This window comes from Taurulus bubalis (genome assembly GCF_910589615.1).
Source record: "Taurulus bubalis genome assembly, chromosome: 1".
NCBI classification, from domain to species: Eukaryota; Metazoa; Chordata; class Actinopteri; order Perciformes; family Cottidae; genus Taurulus; species Taurulus bubalis.
Window position 1 is genome coordinate 5,259,755 of NC_136589.1, and position 17,757 is coordinate 5,277,511.

Genomic DNA, 17,757 nt, shown 5'->3' on the forward strand with positions numbered 1-17,757 from the left:
CTTCTCACAATCGAAGCTGCTGAGCATTGATATGCTCGAGCAGTGAAGTGCAAACATGAACATATTCAAAAAGGCACAGGCATCCAAATAATCATGTATATATGACATTGGTTTATCAGACAGAATTGTCATTTAGGGATGAAAGTTGTAAAGTGTGTCTTAAAATATTGTCAGCCATCTTATAACTAAAGTGCAAGTGTCTGTAACATGGAACTATTTAGTTGTCGTTACTTTTCTTTGATGTTTCAATGTATACACAACACTAACACTATGCTGAAGCAGCAGGAACGAACATGGCAGCAACATATGTAACAAGTCAAGAGAAAAAGATGGATGGCGACAGCACTTCACTTGCTATAGTTTAAGCTTTTGCAAACGCCGATGTAGTTCTTCAAGAGAAATTCTGACCTTCCTCATAATGGGCTTGGTTTGTTTACATTATTCACACAGCTTTCGTCTTGGTTCGGTAAAATTATTACAAATACATACTAATAATAGTGACTTCAGGTAACTAAATTATATTTAAAAAAAGGAAACAATGTTGTGGTTTTGCCAGCCCTCTGAACTCTCACTGAGCTACCCAGCTTATTATGTTTATATATGTACTTCCTCACAAAAGGAGTAACCCGCTTATTCACTTAAATTTACCATCCAATTTAGAAACAAAGTAAATGGATGAGATAATGTACATTCAGGGCATGCATGAGGACTTAACCCCATGTGCCTTATGTAATGTATACTTGTGTCTAACGCAATTAAGAATTCAACATGTCGAGGACATAGCCCTTAAGTGACACTTTCTATTTTGAAACAGCAGAGGCAAGAACATTCATAATAGGCAGGGGTTTGAAAAGTAAGCAGTTCTGAATGTATAGAGGACTAGTACTGTCCTGCCTGAAAAGCGTGAAAGTATAGTCTAGTTATGAGCTATTGTTTGTTTATGTATAATGCTAGATATTGTAGCTAGACTATTTTACACAAATCCACCTTTCGTAAAGATTTTAGATGTATATTTTCACATTCAATAAATCCTCTTGTGACCCGCTGATTGAGAACCACCGGTCATGTCCATCACTTTATTACACCAGGACTCTCCGAGCTTTGGCTCCCCGCTGCTCCTTGTCTGTGTGCTGCAGAGAGAGCTGCAGTTTAGTCCAGAGCTGCGGGTCTCCGGTGCTCTGAGCCTCCAGCAGCAGCGCCGTTTGCTCCTGAAGCTGCTGCAGCTGCCCTTGGGTGCGCTTATTCTCCTTGATCAACTGCTTTGTGCGCATGGTGATGTGCAGCAAGCCAGACTTGTTGAGAATGTTGTAGGTATTACTGAAACGTTTCAGTTTGTTAACGTCCATTGAGAGTGCGTCGTCCTGGTCCGCATCCATCCTGTTGCTGTCAGTGTCTGCGCTGAACTCATCTGCGTAGGGGAGCAGAGAGTTGATCCCTGCGAGCTCGGAGAGAGACTTGTCGCTGTCTTGACTCTCAGCTGCCTGTGGCTGGTTGTTTGCTGCTTCAAAGTTTGGGATGGATTTGATTGCAGTCTGCAGTGCTGGCTGCAGGCTGGGGGAGCTGCAGAGCCGGTGGCCGTGGTGGTGCCTCTTCTGTCGCTGGCCACATCCTGACGTTGAACTCACCCTCACATTGGAGGATCCCTCCCTCTTAGTGGGCACGTCTGATAGTTGTGGGGCGATCTTGGAATATGACTTGAGGATGGGCATGTAGCTTTTTGATTGTCGGATGTTTTCAGAACCCGTGTTTGAGGAGCTGCTGCTACCATTTGATGCCATGGTTTGAAGGAGAACCATCTGGGACTGAGGCTTCACTTCCAAGGGTGAAGGAAAGCCCCAATGATTTTCTTCTGGAGCCATCGGGGATGGCTAGAGGGGAAACAACAACTTTAAACATCATGTTACAGCCTATTGTACAAAACATACATTACAGTACTTAAATACAAGGAGCGTACATACAATTGAATAATATATAATGGTCAAATCACAATGTACACAAAGACGTTATATTTGCACTCTTAGCAGAAGGTAGTTTCACCCTGAATTGACAATAAAGCCCTGGATTAGTGCTATGCAGAAGTAGACACACATTGCTGTATTTTACCTGCTTTAATACACTGTTATTCATGATGATCATTGGAGAAAGTCCAGCATATGGGCCTCCTATCACAGCTACCTGCGGACCAAACGGGTCAGTCCTTCCTGCGTCTTCAGAGTCCGTCAGATCGACTGTACTAAGGTGCTCAGAGCTGGCATCTGAGGAGGGGGAGACAAGCATATGGGTCTTGTCAGGTTTAAAAGCAAGGTATTTACCTCTCTATTGGGGCAGAACATTAGTACTATGAAAACAGTGGCAGATGTAGATAAGCCTCTCTAGAGTGTCTGGAAAAGGATACCATCGACATAAGGGGGAGGGCTTAACCAGATCCAGGTCAGCCTCAATAGTGAATAGAATAAAAGTCATAAGAAAAATTGACCCAATACCCTACATAGAAAATGTGACCTACATCCCTACATTTGATTATGACTGACCTTGTTGATAGTCATGTTTTGCTGATTATATACAGGTACACTAAGTTTACTAAAAGCGCCATGCTGTCAAAATAAAACATGCATCTGGACAAATCCAAAAGTTAAAGGTGTATAACTATAGAGTAACATACAACAAACAAACCTGAGAAGCCTGAATCTCTCTCCAGGTCGGACGCGGATGCTCCAAAGTGTGTTTCCCTGGTGAATGATGGTGTCCTGTGTCTGTCGGCTCGACTGACACTGCTCATGTTTGCCTGGACAAATGCAGCGTTGAGAGTTGAAAGGTAACATGGCTTTGACTGAGTTCAATGTGCTTTTGCTTTGAGTTATGGTTATGTACTGGCAAAGAAAAGACATTAGGTTGGTAAAGACTCCAATTAAGACTGAACAAAGTGAAGAGACTAGTCAACTTGTAAACAAATAGTTTGTGCATGTTTTACACTCTATTATTTTGTATTGCTATATATTACTTTATTGATGGCAGATCATTGTTCAATTCAGTTTGTTGTGGGGGAAATTTCCCCGACTGAATTAAACAATACAAGAGCTTTAGGAGGCCTGCACCCCCACACAGCCAGTCTCAGTACAGCCACCGACAGACATGCTCTTCCACATTTACTGACGCTTCTCAAAGTGACTTCACTAATAAAAGATGTCAATGAAACAATAAACAGGCTGGGAGTCCTGTCTACTCAGGACGTCTGACCGCAGCCAATTGTACAGCTAACTTACTATTGTTGTTTACAGACAATAACCTGACCTAATTGAGATAACTTCCCTGCTGCTGCACAATAAATGTGGTCGGTGAAATGCAACATGGTCAGTTGTCTGTACTCACTGTTTCCTGTCACGCTCGCTTAGCTGCTATGAAACGCTTCCGCTCGGCAGCCAGCGCATCACAGGACTGGACCAGATATCTGGCTCAGAGAATGCGCGTACACACCTTAACCAGTACGCCCTTTGCTTGGGAACAAGTATCCGTTCATGCTGGCATCCACGATTAGCTACAACGTCAGTGTGTTTTTCCATCACTTGCACTGGACTCAGCTTCTTCTACTTCATGGAGACGGCTTGCATCCTCACTGCTGCATTACTGCCATCTTCTGGAGTTACTAAGTGTCCTGGATGTCAGAGTTTCCTCGTGACATCCTGTTAGGAAGCTATACAAACACCTCCTGCAGTCACGAGCGGTGGCTTAAAAGGGGGACATACATATACTATGTATATACATTAGAATTATTATACATAGAAATGGGGGGAAAGAGAGAGAAAAACACAGTTAGAAGTGCTCTACCATTTTAAAATGTAGGTTTGCCTGCAATGTCATGCACAATATGCAGTTTTATATTTCTATACTTAAATTAATAACATATGGTGCTTTTGTTGACACCACATAATAATTTTCATACACAACAGTGTGACATAACAGTGATTATATAAACTGTGTTACGGTCAATATGCATCATCACTATACACCATTTGGAGGACATAATAACTCAGCAGTGATGTTACTGACGGCATGAGGAATACAATAAGACATGATTGGGCACACAAACACACATAATTATGATAAAGGAAGAAGTTGGAGCATATTCACTGACAAAATGCCCTCCTTACTTTGTGTGTGTGTGTGTGTGTGTGTGTGTGTGTGTGTGTGTGTGTGTGTGTGTGTGTGTGTGTGTGTGTGTGTGTGTGTGTGAGACAAGTCACATGTTTGGACTACACTGCTGGACCTGACATATGTCACCCTGACAGTGACACATGTAAGAGCCAAATGGCCGCCACGTGAATCTGATCAATTACTATTAGTCAGTAGTACGGGTTAGTTCAGTCTATAATGAAATAAATCACACGAGACAAACTGACAACCATAACAATTTAATAACAAAATAAATATCTAAATGAAATACAAAATACTAACACAGTAGAAATGTTACTTTGTACATTTTTATAGAGATTTTCTTTTTGTAGTACTGGGGAAAAAATACAAAAGGACAGAATTTGACATCATTACTTCAACTGATCCTTTCCAATATCAGACTAAGACACTCTTGAGGGAGTGTGCTGTTTAACGGCACAACACACACAAATGTTTTTATTTCTGTGAGAAACTTGCAATCACAGTAAAACAAGACAACAAACATTCATCACCAAATTAGTGTATTGATGAAGTATTGATCTGCCCATTCCTACTGGGCTTGCCACGTCCAATCTGCAGTCTACAACACACTTCCTCGTGTGATTTGAAATAAACTGACGACATCTGATGTGATCCAACTCTCCAAAACAATAGAGAAATAGATATATATATTTCAAATTTTGGATTTTTTTGTGACAATTTGATACATCATAGTCATTTTTTCATACACAATCTTCTGTGGACACGTCTTTATAGCCATGCCTGGTCACACTTTGCTACAGAGGGAGAATATTCATTCAGTTACCTCCATTATAGTGATGGAAGAGTCCAATAAGCTGATGACGTGATTGTAACTGACAATACTATCCTAAGTCTGATCTTATTTGTATAATTGATTTAAAAAAAATAAGAATACTTCATTCGAGCACTTTTGAACACGGTTTCTATGAACACTAGAGGGAGACATTTCATTGTTGCATGTGCAAAGCAGCTGCACACTCAGTCCAACGTGTTGCTCTGACAAGTCAAGGTGTCTTAATGTAGATAACAAAAAAATGACAAACTTTTTGAAAGGTTGCTAGTCCAAATATATTCAGCTGTATCAATAAATATATATGCCAAAAAAAAGTGTAACCATCTTTAAATACCAAAGAAATGACCAAATTACAATAACTGATACAGTAATAACTAGTATAAAAGAGAAGGCGTCGGTCTGTTAGGTTCGACATTGCACTGGCTCCCAGGGGTGTCCATTGTGTCAGGTGTAACAGCTGTGTTTCCACCAATCAAAACACACTTCAGGGTTGAAGCTTGTCATTATAAACGCTTTGCCCATCAGCAGGAGGGCATGTCAGCAAAACAACCCGGCTGTTTGAGTCTCTGGCTGCAGACAGGGAGGAGACTCTGGATGCTGTCACTGGGTTGGAAATAAATAGCGAGCCACACTGCAACTGGGGGTTGGACCGCCGCTGCAGTTACCTGCGCGGGATCTGGCAGCTGAAAGAGACAAGAAAGAATAATGTGTTTTTAATGATGTTATCTGCGAGTTGGAGGGTACATGAATATCTTACACTTGAGATTGCGCCATCACCTGTCACATTCTTTCGTTTTCTGTCTCTCCTTCCTCTTCCTTCCTCTTCCTCTTTGCCTTTTCCTACAAGGGGAGAAAAATTACCAATACACTTTTCTCTCAGATGGACGATTAATATCCTTTTCGACAATCTAAAAACTGATGTAAGCAATATATTCATGTTCTTACCTTTCAACATTCACAATAGGTTTCCGGACTCTGAGGAACAAAGCAATAAATTAGGAAATAAATAGTCATTCTAAGAATGTGTCAACCTTGTCTCCTAGAAATGACATTTAATATATGACATATATTATAATTAGTTTTACCAAATATGTGTTGTTTACCAAATGCTTGTTCATATGTCATGCAGTCTATGGCTCCAATCTTTCCAGTGTGTTACGTTTATGAGAAATGTTTCCTCTTTATGTTTTATTCAAAAGATGTAACTCAGATGGCATTACTTTGCTGACGTAAATTTATCGGATATAAATGTAATTTCTAAGTAGACACGGTTGGTATTGGAATACAAATTATGACTTGTTTTCTTACCTACATTCACATGTCTGATGCTCCACAAACGTCATCTCAACATATTCTTGACCCGGCTCTGATGGCCTGATTTTCAACAGCTAAGGGGATGAAACCAGTCAATGTTACCAGAAACAACTTAAGTAGATTCAACAAGAACTATTATTATATTATTGCACTAAGCCCGCGTCTTACCTGCATTGTGACGTTTGCAGTGTGAGTGGGATGGCACTCCAGGTTTTCATCCCCACAGCAACCTGCACACCTCACCAGTGGCACACAGGCGGGGCTGTAGATGTGCTCCACCTCTGACGGGTACTCCTGCACCACCTCCACCAGCTTCTCAATGGTCCGGCAGAAGCTGCGACCCCACACTTCTTGGAACATCAACACTAGGATGAGAAGAGGAGGAGGAGGCTATGGACTACTTTCCAGTTCAGCTTGTTTCTTCTGGGAATACTTGCAGGTCAGATACATGTAATTTAGTTTAAAAGCTGCATCATTTTCTGTCTCTCTAGCTTACATTCAAAGTGCAGAGTGCAATCAACATCCAACTTAGTTCAGCTTGTGTATATAACTTAGTACTGCAGAAAAATATATTTAATTTGAATTGAACTGCACTGTTAATGATCATGCACAAACAGTCTCATGCAGTAATTACCTCAATAATCCAACAATGGCAACCTTATACCATGTACACAGAAACATAAAACCAGTTGCAATACGCCAGTGTGTGTCCTGTTTTCATTTGGAAGTAAAAATGTTTGTGTAATGTACAGTACGCTTTCCTGTGGGAGCATATGTGTGAAAGTGTTCCAGTTGCACAGTCTGTGGGGGAGGAACAGGGAAGACTACGTCCGAACAAACAGAGAAGGAAGAGAAAACAAACATTGGAAACATGGCCATGAACAGAACCCTGCTAGCTGGAGCTGTGCCGCCCCACGGGCACCTTTGGGACTACGGTGACCCCGAGGTCACCGAATGGAGCCTCACAGCACAACAGCTGTTTATAAAAGCAGACAGGCTGGAAGGAGACGGGCGGGGAAGCGTCTACGAGAGAGAGATGAGGCCACAAACCATATTGTTATACAGCGCAAAGGGCCAGTTTACTCGCCAGTTTACTGTATGTCTGCTGCTTGTTTGGCCTTTTCTCGTACTTTAATCCTCTGGCTGCAAGTTCTACAGTCAACCCATTTCTCTTTTAGTAGCATTACTTTTTCGGGATGTGAGGGAAGAAGAGGATATGAAAGGAGAAATTAAGCAGTTGAGTAATCCCTGCTAGTACAGAGTGGACATGTACTGCTCCTCGGTAAATTAAATGTATTGACTAATTTATATGCAAAACAGCATATAAAGAGCTTGGTCATTTATATGTCTCAACCGTATTTTCTCAGAGCTGGCATTGATTTATTTGGTTTGCATCAGAACACTTTTGTAACTGTATATTGTAGGTCTGTCTGATTTTTGGCAAAATGTGACTTTTGTGAGATGTAGAGTTGAGAGTTTATTTTTTAAATATCACGGTTGTTACAGGGATGTTGTGAGACCCCAACATCAGACTATAGTTGTAGCACAAACACTGTAATAATATGGTGTGACAACATAGATATAACTCCTTTTTCTAAGTAAGTCTTCTTGTTGTAAAATAGTGTTTTAAAATGAACACCCCAGAAACTACTTCATAAATAAAACCAGCTGAAATGCTTACCTTCAGTTGTATTGCTTATGCTTGACAAGGGAAGACTCTGTGAAACAGAAAAACATGTTGGATAATTATTCAGGTTTCTTGTGACTCCATGTTAGAATAAAACCCTAAATCGTTTTAGTTGAGCATTCAAATGAAATGACTGAGACACAGATGATGGCAACCATCCACTCATTACACCTCCTACAGCCTCAATACACACCTTTCAAACTTAAAAAATGCAACATATCCTGGACATAAAGACAGCACCGGTCTGCAGTGTCACCAATATCAAGAATATTAGTATCCGGTGGTGATAGCTGGAACTGCAGTGGAATTAAGCTGACAATCACGCCTTTTTTTCCCACCCTGCAGTGGAAAAGTCTTTCTGACAAGCAGCAGATCCAGTCTCTCTTATATATCACGTTCCTCTGTGTGCCCAACTGTTTAGGTTCAAAACCTGTTTCCTGTGGTGTAAGATTCAGCTCTTTATTTATTTTCCCCCTTCGTCTTGATTCTTTCCCATCATCCCATGATAAACAGAGTGCATTTCTCATTCGCCTGGGAAATCACAAAACCTCTAGTTGACTCCATCTCAGGAAGAGAAATCTACGTTTGATAAAATGCCCTCCAGCAGGAGAGCTGAAACGGCGACAGACAACCTGCCTCTGCAATCCCTCCTCGTCACCGGTGTAACATTCCAGTTTGTGTGTAACACCCACACACCTGATGACATTCACACTGCAACGCTGTGTGTGAAGGTGAGACAGACGGTGATATTGAAAGTGTTGGACTAAAACGTGTTATATAATAGCACACTGACAGACAAGGACATTCCCAAATGATGCCAGTAAGGAATGTTGCTTCTTTACGCCATCTGTCCGTTGCTAAAATGCATCTACTTCCTGTTAAGTAGCTAAATTAGGTTTGAGTGTGAAGATAGAATCTGTCAACACTTTTTTTTGTCTCTGAGTATTGTGATTAAAGAGGTATGTCCTGCTTTAATGATGATGCATTCACACTGACAGGCTCTTGTAAAGCTGTCACTGAGATAAGGGAAAGTATTTGGGACAGATCTGTCTCTGCAACAGAATGTACCGTACAACAGACTTCATATCATGATGCACAAGAGCTTCCAGTCAACCACTTTTCGCTCCTCCCTGCGTTAAGGGATCTGTTCAGGCATCTCCCCTTTTATTAAAAAGTGGCTGCATGCCTGGTGATCTGGCCAAAGTGTACAGCTGTTCCTCTGTCAGACCAGCTGTTCTATAGAGTGGTGTTCAGTGGACTGTGTTGCCTCTACAACAGCACCACAGGACATGAGCTCCGCTAGCAGCTTCATTCACAGCACGGGAACGTCACAGTTCAGTTTCAGTTTTTGTTTAAAGTTGTTTTAAAAACTTCCACTCTCTGGGGTATTGCTTTTTTTTTCAGCATGTCTAGCAACGCCAGGCTTGTAAAATAAATCCTTTTCCAGTATTAATTGGCGTATGATCTGTGCTTCTTTTCTGTTGCTGCTCCACATCACAAGGGCTTTTTGGCTCTGGCTCCTCAGTGGCCGTTCAGAATGTGGTGAGGTGGAGAGAGTTTTCTGGCCTTGGTCATGGGTTAAGCTTTGACATGGTGAGCAATCATCTTTGACACCTCCTGTGGTTGAGAACAGACGAGTGAGCTACCCACAAGAAGCTGCCAGATTATGAAAGCCTGCATGAAGATCCTCACGTAGACATTCCTTCCTCCTTGTGTACTTGGAGCAACACTGTGTGATTAATGATGACTGGAAGGTAATTCAGCTCTGGTGGGAAGGGACAACCGCTTAATACATGTGTGTAACCTTGTCTTACGGTTTCTTTTATTTTTTCACTTCATTCCCTGATGACCCTGTTTAGGGAGTTTTTGCTCTTGCTGTGTGTCCTTTTCATTTATTGTTTTCATAAATTGAGTGTTAAGAGCTTTGAGACACAAAGATCTGGGTTCTGGGAACAATAACAAAAGGAAAAAATATATACACAAGCTTGATTTCCTGCACAATCTAATGCTAAGTGCTGGGGATCTTAGATTAAACATCAAGAGAAGGGCATAGTGCAAAAAATAAACAGCCCCAAAAGCAGCTGTTGATAAATTGCAGGTTTGAGGTTGATTTTATTACAAATTATTTAGCAATATAAAACGTTAATATACAAAAAATCTGTGTTACATTTACAGTGAAAAAGAGAGAAGAGAGAGAGAGGAAGAGATGGCTGAGGTTAAAAAGTATGCAAACATTTAACCTTCTAATTAACATGGTGTCCCACAGTTGGACATCTGCTTCTCAGACCTTTTGCTGAGCAGCGCAGTTCATCTCGGGCCTTTGACCAGATTGCGTTGCAGAGTGAGCGGTAGTGAGTTTGATCAAAAGCAGTTAATAATGAAAATGTGGCATTGACGGGTCACATATGTTTCTGAAGTCTCTGGTGAAAGTTTGCAAGCTGCTGGCTGAGAGTTTGCTCCGTCCTCTGGGTCGGATCAGAGGACCTGTTGTGTCCCTGGGCTCCTGCTGTCAGGCCACAGAGGCTCCGGGCCTCATTACTCCCCACTCCCACACAGCTGAACTGTGTCATCTTTAACCTCTTTGCTTAACTCCATCTGTCAGAGGAAGGGCAGCATGCGTAGGGAGCAGAAACAAAACATGATGGGACCCAGCGTAATGGTCATAAAAGATTTTTCAACTTTGAGGGTCAAGCTGGGGAGGGGGGTTGATGGGCTACTCCACAGCAGGTACTGTGGCCATGAGCCAGACAGATCTGGATACCAGCCAGCATATAGAACAGTGTGTTTCCTAAAGAGAAACAGAGACGACTTACAGATGAAGTAAAGCAATACAAGTTATGTTTCTCTTCTCCCTTGGATTGCAAATCATTGACTGGAAGGATGAACCATGTTTTGCTTCAAAATAGTTTGAAACGAAAGCTATTTGATGAAGCATGTTTGGAGTTTTCCTTTCATAACTGAGTGAAACTGAGTCTTTCGCAAGATTGGGCAATTTTGGCTCAGAATTAGCTTTCACAAAGCTGTATCCATATTTGGAGTAGTTTGAAGAGCAGGGGGATTTCAGTTTCAAATCCCTTTGAAAGAGAGGAAAAAATACAACCATGGACATGTAATTACCCGCTGTTAGCACACAAATACTGTCTTGAGTAATACAAAGTGTAAACTGATGCTATACTGCTGTAGTAGCAGTGAGTGATGACGTATTTGTCGTCCTCTAACAAATCTCCTTCGACAAGCATCTTGCACACTGATCACTTTCAGGCTGAGTCTGTCTGAGGATTGAGGAAGATCTTCAACAGAACCACTAATAGGAAACGACATGTGATTTGGAGAAATGTCCTGGTTTACTTGGTGTGATTGGGGCTGAGTTTTTGGAAAACCCCTTTTTCAATCCTTCTTAAGTCTAGCAAATAAAGATCCCAGCTAGATTGGGCATCATGCCGTTATTTACATTGCTTTGCAAAAGGGTCTACTTTCAAACTTAACCTTATTCGGTGTGGGTGACAGTGTGGATAAACAGAGCACGGATGAGATGCAGGCTTCTGTCAACTAAATTTGCTCTTGAGCAGAGTTTGGAATTTGGGGGGTGCACGCAGAGGGGAAGTATAGCAAAAGATGTAAAGCTGGCAAACATAATCCAGACCAGTAAAGCACCTGCACCTCCAGCTCACTGAAAGAAATATAGGTCAGGAGGAACGTTGTCCTGGTTTTCGCCTGACTCAAACTCGACTCTGAACACGAGACCACACAGGGCCGAGAGCGCTAAAGCAGAACAAGTGAATACAAACACAGAGACGGCTAGACGAGTGAGAAACAGAGCTGCCTCCCTGCCTCACTGAGCGTCCTCATCCATCCTTTATCGAGACCCGGATTCCACATCATCAACACCATGACCGTGACATTTATTCTCAGGCCTCTTACACGGCCTGCAGGTCACTGTATCTATTCTCAGCCGCCACAAAAGTAAGCAGGTTCTGTTTTGTATACACAAGGTGGGTGAACCTAGAATGACAGCGGTGCTATTACTGGTCTGAGAGCATTCAGCAGGATCACTATGGTGGTCAGGTCAGGGCTTGTGATCATAGAGCGCTGACCAAACACCAACAAGCTCCAACAGGAGCATATGGTGAACGGGCCACAACCCTCAACTCTTCAGTAATCCGGGTGAACGAAGCCTTTCAATTATTTCACTGAAAGGCAGACTTTGGTGTCTGTTTCTGTTTGATTTTGAAATAAGTCTAGATTTGGTTTTGCTGTACCATTTCTTGGCTGGGAGCAGCTACTTCTTTAAGCCTCAGCTGGCTTCCTGACCTCACTGTGGTGACATGAATCCAGGGAGAAACTGAAAAGCTTGTCGTTACACGACAGTTTTTGTACAAATCTGAGAGCGGTGTCAATATTCTCATCTACCTTTCAGCTGGAAGGCAAATATTCCCCAAAATGTCAAACAATCTAACATTCCTTCTTAAACAAAGATGATTATATTGTTTAATGTAATGATGTTGAGATCTTCTTCAAGTTTGCAAACATTACAAGCAATCATATTTTCCTAGAGTAGTAGTGCAATACAAAACAACAACAGTAAAATAGGGTCAAGTGACAGGGGAGAGGTAAAGGTCCATCTAAACGTTGATTTAGATAAACACCATTTCCTCAGTATAAATCCATTAATTCACGCACAAATGTTCCCCTAAAGACATACAAACACACACAACCACAGTATAAACCTCATCTGCCAACACACACACACACACACAACACAGGTCTTGAGATAAGGCTGACCGGTGGTAATTGTGGTCTCTATTACAGTAAACGCTGTTCTCCCTGTGTAAACCACAGCAAATTACATCCAGATGGGAGATTAAAGCCGAGTAGACGGCCGCCCCGAGCGCCACCGCTCCTCCTCCTCTGCAGGAGGAAGGAGAAATCCATATTTCCTGATTGCGATTGCGGCCCTCCCTTGGGCCGGGACATTACAACTAGAGAGAAATACCACAACAGCGCAAATAAGAGCCGTATCAGTCAGCAAGTCACTGCTACTGCATAGCCAGCATGTGAAAGCTGCATGAGTGAGAAAGTCATAGACACAGAGAAGGGGGCACTTTTTTATGTTTGATTGTGGATAACTGAGCTGCAACTTGACAAAAGCTGTTGCTCTTTGATTCTGAGAAACGGAAACCTACACCTGATGTTTACTGTTGACGTTTTAGGAAACCCTCAGCTGATGAAACTCCATTGTAACAACTGGAAGTGTGACGTCATGCCGTCTGCACTTGGCTATGAAGGAGAATGACAAAAACACACCATGCGCACAAACCTGGCACATGTGTGTGAAGCAGATGGTCAGACTCAAGTATTGTTTTGCTGCCGGTGACGACGTAAAGGAAACACCTGTGTCACGTCATGTCCTCACACACGGCGAGCGGAGACAACAGGAACATGCTTCACCGGTGAAGTGATGGGTCCAACTGTCGAGCAACATCGAATGAGTTCGGCAATGAGTGATTCCTATGGAAGGATTTCAATGGTTTCATCCAAGGAAAATGCTGTATTTTTTTTAGATAGACACAAATACATAATTCCATAATCTCAGGCCAAATTCTTATTTTGTTTCCGACACAGATAAATATAAGATACGTATTCAGCACTCAACTGCTTTGCCTAGAAAATGCTTACAGTTGTCAGTCAAGTGGTTTTGATGCAACATTGTATTTGCTTTTATCGCAATTGCCATAAAAAGAAAGTATTGTACACAAACCATTCTATTGCATTTTTATAAGGTGGGGGGAAATTCAAAACGGGCAGGAGGTAACAGGTACTGCAGATTTGAGCAAAGTTCTGAGTGAAGTACAGGCAGGAACTAAGCAGGGATATTCACACACACACACTGTGCATATTATACAGTATGTGGTTTATGTGCTGCAGGAAGTATCAATAATACACTGAACAGGAGAACGGAGAGTTTCTTGGAACCAAATAACCGGTGGACAGCATTGGTAACTAATGACCAAGAGGCCACCATTGTTCAGGGGAAACCCAGGTGCTTCCACTCTGTCAGGAGCCATAATGGGACCAGGACAGCTTTTAAGAGAATGCATCACTTCTGACATCACATTGCTGTTAAATCCCAACATACAGTAGCAATGAGGTTTCTTGTGCCAAAGGTAACTAACTAACTAATTAACTAACTAATAGTGACTGGTTTAGATGCTAGAGTTAGTTTACTCAGCTGTAATTTCCTCAAATCTCATCAAGCCTGTACTTGACCTTTACACTCACCATAATTTATTTTTACCAATTGTTGGTCAATTGAATGTTAAAAGGGGAAAATATGTATAAAACAGTAGTCATGGGTTATTTCTATATTTCTACAGTGAAACAACTACTACTACTGCGACCTTATACTTTGTTTTCTTATGGTTCCCAATCTGAATCCATTATAAAACCACAACATGAACATTTATGCTCAACAGGAATATATGAATTTGTTTGGGATATTTTTTACACTTAGTGGGAATACAATCATTTGAACATGTGCCCTCCTCTGGTCTTTACTCTTTGGTTTATCTGGCAACAATCTACTAACATGTGCAGACAACGATTATGGTAAATAAGCAGAACTTGTTCTATCAATGGGGTCACAAGCCAACACAGGTTGTGTACTGCAGTGCACTAAGATACCAACCATACAACCACAAGTCAATATGAAGACACAAGGAAGAAACCAACATGCAGGCGCCACAATACACATCTCACTTGTTTCATCAAACATATTCAAATGACAGGCCTTTGTTTAAAAGTGATTAAATGTTTCGACCACACACACACGTACACACACACACACACATGAAGCTAACCCCTCTCTCTTGGCCACTCTTGGGGAACATGAATGACGGCATGAGTCACAAGGCTGCTGACTGCAGCTCCAGCTGCAACTATAATGAAAAACTCACTATCAATTAGTGACACATTATTTACATTTATGGGAAGGGAATCCCAAAGAAATACATTTATGAATCACATTCCCAAGTATTTGGCCAATGCTTTTTCCACTTTGGTGGGCCAGACAGTGTATTGTGGGGTGGGGGGGACGGACACCTAGCAGAACAGTCTCATTTTGCCACTATGACTTTAAAAGAGCTGCAAGAATGAGTGTCGCTTGCCTGCTAAAAATGTGAAATATTTGGTGTATCTTTGCACTTAAGCATGGGAAGCAAAGCAACAGTTCCTTTTAAAGCTAATCTTTCTACATAAGCAAATTATTAATGGCTAATGAAGGGTTAGAGAAATACCTCAGATATAAGACGCTCAGATCCTCACAGTCAATCTGTATCAGCAGACAGGTTGTTGAATCTCAGAGGTTTACATTTGCTGTCAGTCTCTTGGGCAGCGGAGGGGCATTTAACCTGCTTCACTTTGATGGCCCTGGATTTTGTCACTCCTATTTTGACTGAGCAGGCCATGAGCTGATTATGAGGATTAGTGGAGACGTGGTGATCCATGCCTCTCCCACTCACGCTCAATTCAGCAACAGCTGCAAAGTCTCCGACTACAGAATCTGGTGAGACATGGAGCTTTTTCCAACCTTGAGAGACTGACTTTGTGAGTGTAAACTGTCTAAATGTGAACAGCAGCCTGGCAAAAGGGAAGCTAAAACAGTGTCACTAAGTTCAACAGGCTGCAGCAGTGTATGAAGTGTGACAGGAGCACTGAATGGACACAACAATGGCAGGTTTGCATTAAACATGAGAGGCATCAGAGATAGCTGCCAGCCATCCGCCACCTTGGGATGAAATCAGAAACTGAATGGGTCCAAGAGCCAAAGTGCAAGTTGGCACGAGTCCCGCTGTCCAGTGGCACACACTCTTACAAGTGTTTTTAGCCTTTGAATGAGGTTCACTCCAGTTCCTGTTCTGTCCTGTTCTGGCACATTTTCATTTTAAGACTATAAGGCAATGCCAAGCAACAGAGAACAGAACATCTTTGTATCACAGTAATCCCCTGTCAGCCTGACAGTGATATGACTGGCCTGAAATTAAGTTTCAATAGATTTTTTTTGCACACACACTGGTTCATCTGTATCAGCTTGATTATTCACACTGCACGAACCTACATGCACATTATATTCTGAGATGAAACAAGACAAGGAGGAAAAGCTGCAGTTGCAGATGAAAAGAAGAGAAAGACTGCAAACTTGCTGACCAGTTTTACCGGATACACTGCAAACACTTGGAGATGGGCTTGTCACCTCACCAGGATCTGGTGAAACTATATTACCATTAAATATTGATTGAGGATTGCTTATTTAAGGGATGTGTCACCAACATGGCAATCAGAGTGTTTTCTGATGGAAATCTACACTGCAACAAAAAAGAAAGAAGAAAAGAAAAATACCTCATACAGGGGTGGACATGTCTGCATCTGTAATTATAGTCTAAATAAACTGAGAGGTTTCTGCCAGCTACACCAGTGAGTCACTTTTGCATGTGTTCCGTGCAGTTTGTCACGTTTCATGTTATGAATGAACTGAAAAGAATGGCGCTCATTCAATACGGAGGTGTCAATGGATTAGTATCACTTCATCTACGTGGCTTCTGTTGACCATTCACATAGCAGATCCAAATAATCTAACTAGTGTGGAAATCCTAACGTGATATATATGGCAATTAAAACGACAGAACATCCCATTCATTGCTGAGCATAACGTCTCATGAATGTAACTTACCTGTGCAGGTGAGAGCAGCAGATAAAGCGCCACCGCAGCCTGGATGACGAGACCGAGTTTCATTTCGCGAAGCCTGCGAGTGGAGAGGAGGTGATGGTGATGGCTCCCGGTGTACACAATAAAACAATCCAACCCAAGTGCCAAAAACTACTCAGAAAAGAAAAAGAGATGCTGACCGGGAATTTCCAACTCATCCGCCTTCCCGGCTCGGCAGGCTTATGGGAATGAGTGCAGTCACGTAGCTCCGCTGGCCGCGTGTAACCTGATGAAGTGGATTGTGCTTACTAAGGCCCCGGAGGCGGACTGGAGGTGCTGAGGAAATACGGTTTTTAAAGTCACTGAATAAACTGAATCAAAGCACAAATCCTAAAGCGTCTCTGCGGGATGAAATAGTGGCAGCCAGTTTTGACAAATCATATTCAGTGCACAACAAAAAAAAAAAAGTAGTCTATTCAGTCCAAAAACGTGACGATCCGCTCCATGTGTGAAGTTGTACCGGCAGTTTCAGTTTTCAGTCCTGCTCTGAGCTGAGCTTTGCTTCTAATTGCCTCCACCGTACCTTTTTTACAAGCTGGCCATTTAAATCTCCTCCCCTTCTCTGTCCTCTTTGCTCTGCCTCCTCTGTCCTCACACAGCTCACTGCCCCTTTAAACTACAATATGTAATGGTAATTGATATGATGCTGTAAGCGGTTATGCAGAGATTGTGGCGCTGCTGCTGATGCTTTATTTCTGATTGGTAGACTATACACCACAGGTGATTTACATGAGTATGCATTATTGCTGAGAAGCTTCCCCTGAGGACTTTATGTGAGAGCTATACAGGCAAGGTAAACATTAAGAGAGCCTTTGCAGTGGGGACATGGATGGTATACTCATTGCCGACTCAGGCTCCAGGATGCACAGAGATTTTCCTCTGAGGCTTTAGTATTTGCAGAGACAGAATGGGAGATTCCATTACTGTTGACACACAGAGTTAATCTTCAGTGTGAGACTTCTGTGTTTGGAGAAACCCTGGAACGAAAGGATTCCTTGTGGGCTTGCACAC

The 17,757-nt window shown here is 42.1% G+C and overlaps 2 protein-coding genes across 2 annotated transcripts; both read right to left on the reverse strand.

The window, feature by feature from the left end:
- Nucleotides 1–1,079: 1,079 nt before the first annotated feature.
- cipca (CLOCK-interacting pacemaker a) lies at nt 1,080–2,779 on the reverse strand (the record flags this gene model as incomplete). Its single annotated transcript, XM_079228779.1, has 3 exons — nt 1,080–1,868; nt 2,104–2,255; nt 2,674–2,779. The coding sequence occupies 3 exons, from the start codon at nt 2,777–2,779 to the stop codon at nt 1,080–1,082; spliced, it is 1,047 nt and encodes a 348-aa protein (XP_079084905.1).
- A 1,614-nt stretch (nt 2,780–4,393) lies between these two features.
- pgfb (placental growth factor b) lies at nt 4,394–16,773 on the reverse strand (the record flags this gene model as incomplete). The annotated part of the gene is made up of 7 exons (XM_079226494.1): nt 4,394–5,667; nt 5,762–5,824; nt 5,930–5,959; nt 6,293–6,372; nt 6,467–6,663; nt 7,980–8,016; nt 16,711–16,773. 7 exons carry the CDS (start codon nt 16,771–16,773, stop codon nt 5,646–5,648), a joined length of 492 nt encoding a protein of 163 aa, XP_079082620.1. The 3' UTR covers nt 4,394–5,645.
- Between the last annotated feature and the right edge of the window lie 984 nt (nt 16,774–17,757).